Source organism: Cynoglossus semilaevis, chromosome 13, assembly GCF_000523025.1.
Source record: "Cynoglossus semilaevis isolate Cse_v1.0 chromosome 13, Cse_v1.0, whole genome shotgun sequence".
NCBI lineage: Eukaryota > Metazoa > Chordata > Actinopteri > Pleuronectiformes > Cynoglossidae > Cynoglossus > Cynoglossus semilaevis.
In genome coordinates, this window is record NC_024319.1 from 4,830,455 (window position 1) to 4,840,493 (window position 10,039).

The window sequence follows — 10,039 nt, forward strand, 5'->3', positions numbered from 1 at the left end:
TTTTTTTGTTTGTTTTAATGCTGTTGACCATTAATTAGCCTGAGAAGTGGGACGATACATACAGTTTATATACATACATACAACTAACTGGGTTCTTTTTGATTTTTATTCTGTTTTTTTTTTTCTGCCTACCAGGGGGGACAAGAAGGCATGGGGGAGATATTGGGGTCAAGTAGTGTGGAAGGGATGGTTGAGGAACCTCGTCAGCCAATCTCCCGCTCCCTCCCCGGTGGGAAAAACCCGGTGTCTGTCCTGATGGAGTACGGCCAAAGAAGTGGGAACCCTATTGAGTTCATCATGACTGGCCAGGCCGGCCCACCACATGACCCCCGGTAAGTGAGCTCACAACAGAATGATGATGTAATTACATAATGAAACACTCAGTTCATGCTGTACTGTAGTCAGCTGACAGAGACACAATATCCTCTTCTGCTTTATTGGTGCGCTCCATCACAGCAGGCAGCCAAACGGTGGCGATATACTGTACAAATCAAATTAGTTTTTTTTTTTTATCCTTTCCAAAAACACTTCAGCACTTCTATTTTTGTTCACCATAAGCTCTCGTGTTACTGTTACCCCGGCCATCTGCTGATTTATCTAAATTTGAGAAGTCTTGAATCTAGAATAGTTTCTCCACAAACTGCAGCGTCATCACCACCAGCAGCGCTTGGCCCAAAACAGTTCTTCCTCTTTTGCTTTTCTCATCCTTTTTTTCTCCGTCTCTCTCCCATGTTCAGGTTCATGTACCGGGTGAAGGTCGGAGAGAGTTTCTTTGCCGAGGCCTCGGCTCCCAGTAAGAAGGCGGCGCGCCAGCTGGCAGCAGAGGAGGCCGTCAAGGAACTGATGGCCGAGGGGAAGCTGCAGCTCAACAAGGTGTGAAGAGAAGCAGACAGTGTCTGTGGTTGTTCATTTGTGTCTTTTTAAAACGTTCAGAGAGTCGGTGGAGATCAGTGCTGAGGCGCCTCCTTTGATAACATTCACATCTCTCTCTCTCCTCCTCCAGCCCCAGTTGCCCCTCGGCACTTCCAGTAATAGTGATGGCAGTTGCGCCGGGGCCACATGCACACCTCTGCCCCCGCTGACAGCTGACGAGCTGCGAGCGGCTCACGAAGCCGGTGTAGGAGACCTCATCAGCTACCTGAACAATAACGCGGTGTCAGGTCTCCTGGAGTACGCCAGAGCCAGAGGCTTTGCTGCGGAGATCCGGCTCGTGGGCCAGGCAGGTCCGCCACATGACCCCAAGTAAGTTTGAGATGGAAAAAAAAAGGACAAAAACACACACTGAGAAAAAAACAAAAAAAAAATCTAGTGATGAAACAAGAAGACTTACAACTGATGTTTGCTGAGGCCGACTGTTAGTGTCTGACTGAAGAATCACCCAACTAAAACAGTAAAGACTTGAAGAAATAAAAACAGTAAAAAGTTCTCCAAAAACTCCAATAAAGACTTTTGCAAAGAACACAAATAAAATGCGACCAAAAAGTTAAAGCTGAGTTTAAACGACTAGTTATAAAGTTTGCAGCCAAAAAAAAGTTATGGAGCAGCAGAGAAGAAACTCGGAGACAAACTGGAACTGATGCTGACGCAGAGTCAGAGTTTCTTTGACACATGCATCTAAAACTCTAAAACTGTTGCAGCAATCCAAGTCTTTGCTCATATTTTTGGGAAGTCCGTTCTAGGAAATTGCTTTGTCCCATTGTTGGACGTCTTTTAGCAATTTTCATTGAATAATAAGGTCATTGGCGTCTCTGACGAGCTTTCTTTCTCCCTCCTCTCGGCTCAGGTTCACCTACCAGGCCAAGCTCGGTGGACGCTGGTTTCCTCCGGTTTGTGCGTCCAACAAAAAGCAGGGAAAACAAGAGGCAGCAGATGCTGCTCTGAGAGTTCTAATAGGAGAAGCTGAGAAGGCGGCTCGCACGGGGGAGCTCATCCCAACTGAGGGGAGAGCAGCAAGAAGAAGTCGATATTTAGTGTCTTCTTAATCAACTAATCAACATTGGTTTGTCACGGTTCTTCACCGTGACTCCAGGGTGTCGGTTTATGTCATTTAAATCTCAATCGATTAATTTGTAACCAATCACTTCCGATCGTTCCCTTCCTTCAGCTTCCAGTGAGTGGCAGCACTTTGCACGACCAGATCGCCATGTTGAGTCACCAGCGATTCAACGCCTTGACCACACGTATCCAGCACAGCCTTCTGGGACGCAAGATCCTGGCCACCATCGTGATGAGGAAGGGGGAGGGCCTGGGCACTGTTGTCAGCCTGGGAACTGGTTTGTTATTTCCTGATTAAAGTTTTGAGAAATGAAGAAAGTCTGTGTGATGTGAGTGATAGAATGAAATAAAAACAAACTAATGTTTTGACTAATGTTCTGTAGGAAATCGCTGCGTTAAAGGGGAGGAGTTGAGCCTGAAGGGTGAGACTGTGAATGACTGCCACGCCGAAATAATCGCCAGGAGAGGATTTCTTCGGTACAAATAGAATCCACTCTTCTTTTTTTTTTCCCCAAATCTAAGAATACAAACGTCTGTGCCGAGTGCCAGATTGTCGGACGTGGTTTGTGCGTTTCGCTCAATGCTTCCTTTTCCTCTCAGGTTTCTGTACAGTGAGCTGCTCAAGTACCACGACGGCACAGACGACGGTATATTTGAGCCTGGGCTGGAAAACAAACTGCAGATCAAATCTGACATCACTTTTCACCTCTACATCAGGTGAGGGAGTGTCGTCTGTTTTTGCTTTCACCTCGACTCACCCCTTCTCTCCTCTGGTCACACAGGTCATGAAACAAATGTAGACCCTTGTCTGTTGTGTTGCCCTGACTGTCTCCGCCCCCCGCCCCTCTCTTTGATCCACAGCACAGCACCCTGTGGAGACGGCGCTCTGTTTGACAAATCCTGCAGTGAGACCGGGGATGAGGTCGGAGGTCACCAGCCGCTGTTTGAGAACGCCAAGCAGGGAAAGCTTCGAACCAAAGTGGAGAATGGTGAGGAAACAGTGAAAGTCCGTTCCATCTTTTTGTTTCAAAGAAACTGTTTGACTTTGGTTGTGTTGGTCTTTGGTTGTGCCAGGAGAGGGCACCATCCCTGTAGAGTCCAGCGCCATCGTGCCCACATGGGATGGCATCCAGCACGGAGAGAGGCTGCGGACTATGAGTTGCAGCGACAAGATCCTGCGCTGGAACGTACTGGGACTCCAGGGGGCGCTACTGAGCCATTTTTTGCATCCTATCTATCTGAAGTCCATCACGCTTGGTAAAAACCTGCAGTTTTCTGTAGTTGAAGACAAATGTGTTAAAAACAGATTGGAGAGGCTGTAGCTCATGATGTAGCGTTACACCTGCTGGGTTGAGGGTTCAATTCCAGACTCTTGGCTGCCTTGCTGTGGAAGTTAGATGACATCACCAGGAGTGGGAGTGAAATGAACCTTCAGTATTTTAGCAGGGTTTTCAAGATACAGTGACAAAACAAAACACCACATCCGTCCTAAAACGTTTTGACCCCAGCTTTGTATCGTTAGCTGCAGTCTGTCAGGAAGCGGAGAGTCTGTGTCCGGTCTCACCTTTCAGCTCATTAATCGTTGTCGCTGTTCTGATCTGACAGGATATCTGTACAGCCACGGTCACCTGACCAGAGCGGTCTGCTGTCGGCTGGCCAGAGACGGTGAATCCTTCTTCCAGAGTCTCCCTCCTCCCTTTACATTAAACCACCCAGAGGTGAGGATGTTTGTTTTTACTGATAAACCTGATTATATCTCAGCCTACAAGTACTGCACAGTGACAGACACTTTATACTTAAATCAATCAATCACCAATCTCTAAACTTTTAAATTTTTGTCACATCTGTTCTTAAACTAACTTAAACAAATGTTCTTTCTTTTTTTTCCCCACTCTTTGAATCCACGCCACCTTGTGGTGACTAAGGTGGGCAGGGTAAGTGTGTACGACTCCACACGTCACACAGGGAAGACCAAAGAGTCCAGTGTGAACTGGAGCCTTCCAGACCAGCAGAGTGTGGAGGTGCTGGACGGGACCAAGGGCAAACAGGACGGGTACGTAGGTGTTCGGTAGACACAGAGGTCAACGGAAGTCGGAGGAAAAGTCCAACGCGGTGGTACTTGAATGTTTTACACCGAGTACTGATGCTGAGAATATTTGACTCTCAAAGTACCATCAGTATTGGAACACAGGCCTAAGCAGAGAGGAGTATTTTATATTAGCAAAACTAATAATAGCACCTAACAAAAAAATCCAAACTAAACCTCAAATTACCCACTCACTCAGTGAGAACCTGCAAAACGTCCTCATGAGGGCAGTGTCCTCACAGCATTGAGGTGGTACCAATACATGTCCCCACAAGTATAGATATACCAGGAACACACACTGAGCAGATGAAATATGTATCTACTGAATTCAACAACTCATATTTTCACTCACTAAAACCTAATGCCACAAGATGGCGCCACCGCCGGTACGCATTCCATAGTTTGAGAACCACCAGAACCGCCCGTATTTCCATGTCTGTCTCATCCAGTTAAAGAATTTTTGTGTCTCACTCGCAGAAACAAAATGGGGATTTCCCGCGTCTCCAAACACAACCTGTTCAGTCTCTTCCGCTCTCTGTGCGAGCGGTGCGGCCGCGCGGACCTCCGCTCCGTGCCCTGCTACGCACAGGCCAAAATGTCCGCCGTGTCCTTCCAGCGCGCGAGGCAGCGTTTCTTCCAAAGCCTCCAGGCCCAGGGCTACGGCTCCTGGATCAGCAAACCCCTGGAGGAGAAGAGCTTCGAGACGGACGAAAAAGCCTGGAAGAACGGAGTGGGCGTCGCAGTGGAACACGGCGGCAGTAAAAATGGAGAACCGATGGAGATCAAGACGGAGGTGGTGTAGAACTGAGTGACATGAAGAGAAGAGAAGCACAAACCTGGAGCAGCCGCGCGAGTCGGAGAAGGAAAACCAAACGATCGGACCGTGGCCGGAGCCTGTCTCCTCTGTTCAAAGTGGAGCAGATGCTGCTGAGTGAATGTGACAGAAACTGAAGCAGTGAGTGAAAGGGAGCAAAGCCTGATGGGTAAATAGGATCAGAGCGCACACGTCTACAATCACAATCTAGACACATTCTGTTGATGCACAAAATACATTAATACACAAAACAAAAAAAAGAGTAGATGGAACTCCATTAACATCCTAATAACACAAATACTACTACTAAAAAACAAGATACAGTTATTTATCATTTCTTTAATTCATACATAAACAACATGTATTTTATTTTACTCTTTCTCAAGTGATGACCAAGTGAGCTCAGAGTGAAGACCAAGCAACCTCCAGGTGATCACGAGTGATGACCAAGTGAGCTCAGAGTGAAGACCAAGCAACCTCCAGAAATTGAACTGCTGCAGTAATTATCTTCATTATCACTTTGAAATATTTCCCTCTAATGGCCACACGGTGGCGTTTGTGGTGATTGTGGTGAAGAAGTCCTTTATTACTGGTTCTTGATTTAGAGTTTTCTTTTTTTTTTTCTTGTTCATGTTCATCTGTGTCACTGGTTTTCATCCTTTTTTTTTTTTTCTTGTTCATATTCATGTGTCACTGGTTTTCATAACCAGTCTAAAAACATAGGACCATGGTTCACTCTGATTTGACCGTAGGTGTGAACGTGGTGTGAATGTTTGTCTCTACCGGTGGCCTGTTGGCGGACTGGAGAACAGTCCAGGGTCTAACCTGACCTCACCTGATGTTTGCTGGGATCGGCTCCTCCCAATTGGTGAAAGGGAAGAGAGAATTAAAAGTCCATTGTTGTGCCACTGCCACCTTCTGGCAGAGTGGTTGAACTGCAGGGGTGTTAACCCCAAATGAGCTGGGGGCCACCACTGCTGCCCCCCCTCCTCCCCCCAGACGTTTAATTGGATGGTCATGTCAGTGTTTGATGTTTGAATACAAAATAACCAAAGACATTTTTGAAGGAAGTTTCTGTTGAAGATAAGAACTGTAACTGTCGTAGAACTGAAAATCACAAACCAAATTATACCAAACACAATCAATTCAACAAATAAAATATTTGAACAACTAGCTTCAGGCTCAAAATAAAAGTTAACGTCTCGTTCTTCTTTGGCCACATGTCGGGGATTTGCGGGCCCGAATTGGACCCGTGGCCAGGGGTTTGACACCCCCTGTCTTACAGCAAGTTTTGTCAACATTTGTTATTGACGGTGGTTCTCCTCCCACCGTCTCAAAACATGCAGGATTAGGCTAACTCTTCACACTAAATTAACCATCGAAATCCAACAGTCAAATTTGTCCAAAGTTAAACATTTTTAAAGAAAAACACCAAGTGTCCGTGTACTGCACAGTTTATCACGTGTACAGACTTCAGAGAACGTTCTAACCAGCAGTAGAATTGAACCCCCGTCCATATGGATTAGCCATCTCTGTTTTCCATGAGCGTGACGTGACCCGAGTGTGGCGACTCCTTCAATCCCACAAAATCTCTGCACTTTTCTACTTTCCCGCTGAAACCCACTGATGTCAAAAAACAACTTTAAGTACTGCAGTACACCTTGTTCTTTTTCGATTGTGTGTGTGGTTGTTTTTTTTACTACTGTTGTGTATTACTTCATTAAGTGAAGGCCTGTGGGTTCACGGGCTCTTCCAAATGGCCACTAGGGGGCATCATATCCAGGACACCTTTTTTCGTCATAGAAATTCTTGCAGTTTTTGTTCTTAATTTTGGTACCATGTACATGGACCACAGAATATACATGTATGTGTGTGTATATATATATATACATCAGTATTATACAGATAAATAAACACACACACATACAGTGGGATCCAGGAGCCTGAGTCCAGTCCTGTTAAAAAAAAGGCTCCCTGAGGATTGGAGCTGTTTATCTTGGAAAAAGTTCCAGCTAATATTTTTGTTAGTTTTTTTTTTTTTTTTTTGATGACTATGTTCCTCTGTGGACCAGTGTCACTCCTCTCTGTCTAAAGTTGATGTCTGCTAATATTCAAAAGTTGAAATAAATGTAGGAATATATAAGAAGTAAGAAGCATAGAAAGAGTTGAAAGTAGAAAAGTTTTTTGTAAGATTTTTTTAATGATTATTATTTTGGACTCAGACCTTTGGATCCCCCTGGTTTTACTTTGACATTGTATATATGTGTGTGTGTGTTTGTGTATATGTATAGTTTTAATGTATATATTTTTTAAATTCACCTGAATGTTTTTCTATGATTTTTCCCGCTGTTTTAAATAATGTTGTTTTATTCTTAAATGGTTGAATCAGTTTTCAAACATTCAGAAAAAAATTAAAATAAACATACACAGTGTTGTTTGAGTAATTTGTTTGTGATCTTTTCAAAGATGACACTTCATCATAGTAACAAATATATATATTAATATATTTATGTTAGTGTTGTCTAGGTCATATAAATATACAAGTATGTATCTGTCAGTTAAGGTTAAGGATAAAAAAAAAAAACCCAGAAATTACAATTTAAGCTTGGGCCAAATTTTGGAACTTTGGAAATGTAGGTGCAATGTCGGAAATAGCCAGCAGGGGGTAGTATTTCATCACATTACAGTTGGTGGAGATGCGCATCTGCAATGCATTCACTAAAAAGGTGAGGTTAGACCTATCAGAAGCTACATAAGATTTAGATTTTCTGTATTTATTGCGAAACATTTTGCTGAATTTTATCAAAGTTAAATTGAGATCCAATACTCACTATATATATATGTTATTTTTTTAGGGAGGGTGTTTTATTTTTTTAAATTGAGATCCAATACTCACTATATTTATGTTGTTTTTTTAGGGATGTGTTTTATTTTCATGTCAAATCTGAAAAGTCCACTGAGGCAAAGCATGTTCAAACAAATTTGGTCTATATGAACATATGAACTCATCTAATCCTGATGGGAATCTCATTCCACCAAGTACTACGAGCGGTATGCGTACCCCAGTTTGAGAACCACCATCGTATTTTACGTGCAACCAACGGCGATACTCGGTGTCTTCGGTACGAGCCGGTTCGCGGGGATGATAAGAGTGAAAAGGCAGGAGCGGTGCCATCCAATCAGTGTAGTGCTCCATAAATACTTTTACTGTTGTCCGTTTCACTGGGGGCGGGCGGGGCAAATACCATCAACGGATACAATACTAGATAAATACCCAACCCACGACTCCCACTGCATGCAGTGAGTAGTCATAACAATTTGCCTGTACACATAAAAGCTAAGTAATACAGTGAGTTCCTGCTGCTGCCGCCGCCAGAGTCCCAGTCCATCAAGTCTCTTTAATACCATCATCTCCACCGGAGTATTATGGACCATGAGGGAGGAGTGGAGCAGGATGGAGGAAAGAATGATGGACTGCAGCCCAGTAAAAATATATATAAATATATATATATATATTAGGCCGTACTGAAAGGTTTAAACCATCTAATCAATATTCCTGGATGAATATAAACTCTGGAGGATGGAAGTAGGTCTGACATGGAGAGAGGAGTGGCCGACAACTTTACCTCCAGGAGCAAAACACGTTCCCTTCAAGGAACCTGTGGAGCCGTGTGCAGATTTATGACAGGAATCGACGACGTCTGAAGCCGTGAATATAAAGATCCTTCAGATCCTTCAGATCCTTCAGAGCTCTAGGAGGAGGTGAAGAGGAGGGAGCCGTAGTTTAGCATCGTCGGCGTTAGCCTCGATACCAAAGAGGCAGACGGTTTAACGGCCTCGTTAGGGAATAAAGTAGCGGCGAAAATAAAGCTCAATAAAGCTATGACGCTAACGTAGAAAAGCTTTGTACAACACTTGAAAATGAAACACAGTCGTAAATATATGTTATAACAAAGTTGTCGAGACCCAGAGAGAGAGAGAGAGAGAGAGAGAGACAGGCGTCTCAACGGGTTTTAACGATTCAAATCAGACACCGGAAATATGACATCAGTTCTGGAACTTTCTACTCGCACTTGTTTGAATGTGTTAACGTCGAGGCTAGCTATAGTTCTGTCTAGAAAAAGGGGCAGTTTGTTAGAATTATTTAGGGTTTGTACCCTCCATATTTACACAAGAAGAAAACGTTGTCGTCTGTAACTGTAAAGTTAGTTCACAATAATAAAAAAGACAAAAGTCAGTGATGGTTTTCAAGTCTTTTAGAATAAAACTATGCTTTCTATTGTGAAAAGTTGTGATCCCATTTAGAGGAAAATAGATGGTAAGGCATGACATGAGGCAAAGCCTGTGATTGGACTGTATTTTAAACCTCACACAGGTGGAATTTACACATGAAATGTGTTTTAAAATCTATTTTATCTATTTTTAAGAATTACTTGTTTTCCAGACTTTGGTTTTTTACACATCATTTCAAAATAAAACAATTCAAATGTTTAAGAATTACTTGTTTTCCAGACTTTGTTTTTTTACGCATCATTTAAAAATAAAACAATTCAAATGTAACTTTCAACCTAGCCGCTGGACAGAGGACAACGTCCAGTTCTTAGAAACCTAAATCTCTGGATTCTAAAATCCTCAAATTTCAGTGTGAAACTTTTTCTTAGCTTTTACCTTTACAGTTGAAAGTTATTGTTCATTTTTCAAGTTTCATTTCCCTGAAACCAGACTTTAATGTTTTCTTTATGACGTGTTTAAATCTGTTTGTCGTCCGTACGACCGTCTGCTCGGCCTCTGAAACACCGAGGAGCGGTGAGAGAGAGAGAGAGAGAGAGAGAGAGAGGAGCAGCTCTGATCGAGGGTTTTAAAATTTCTGGCATGAATCAGACTGCACTTCTGGGCTGAGTGATGGGAGACAGCTGACTCAGGACTGCACTTACTTCACACACTCAAAAGATAGAGAGAGAGAGAGAGAGAGAGAGAGAGAGGGGAAGGGAGGGAGGATGAGGCCAACACCCCTAAAACGATGTTCAACTGTCGCTCTCCTAACATCCACACCAAGTATGAGGTCAGCTGCAGGCAGGCTGCCCATTGGCTCTTCCATCCCCAAATAACTCTCACGGCCTTGACTCCCTGCTGGACCTCTGACC

At 43.6% G+C, this 10,039-nt stretch overlaps 1 protein-coding gene across 1 annotated transcript in view; it reads left to right on the forward strand.

Moving 5' to 3' along the window:
- Positions 1 to 5,152, forward strand: part of adar (adenosine deaminase RNA specific) — a 10,801-nt gene extending 5,649 nt beyond the window's left edge. The window contains exons 5-16 of the mRNA XM_008323116.2: positions 136 to 332; positions 738 to 873; positions 1,004 to 1,242; positions 1,784 to 1,940; positions 2,105 to 2,273; positions 2,379 to 2,472; positions 2,596 to 2,712; positions 2,857 to 2,984; positions 3,070 to 3,252; positions 3,601 to 3,713; positions 3,921 to 4,048; positions 4,559 to 5,152. Coding sequence (XP_008321338.1) covers positions 136 to 332; positions 738 to 873; positions 1,004 to 1,242; positions 1,784 to 1,940; positions 2,105 to 2,273; positions 2,379 to 2,472; positions 2,596 to 2,712; positions 2,857 to 2,984; positions 3,070 to 3,252; positions 3,601 to 3,713; positions 3,921 to 4,048; positions 4,559 to 4,883 — 1,986 coding nt within the window. The 3' untranslated portion in view covers positions 4,884 to 5,152. The remainder of the gene's footprint in view (positions 1 to 135; positions 333 to 737; positions 874 to 1,003; positions 1,243 to 1,783; positions 1,941 to 2,104; positions 2,274 to 2,378; positions 2,473 to 2,595; positions 2,713 to 2,856; positions 2,985 to 3,069; positions 3,253 to 3,600; positions 3,714 to 3,920; positions 4,049 to 4,558) is intronic.
- The last annotated feature ends 4,887 nt before the right edge of the window (positions 5,153 to 10,039 follow it).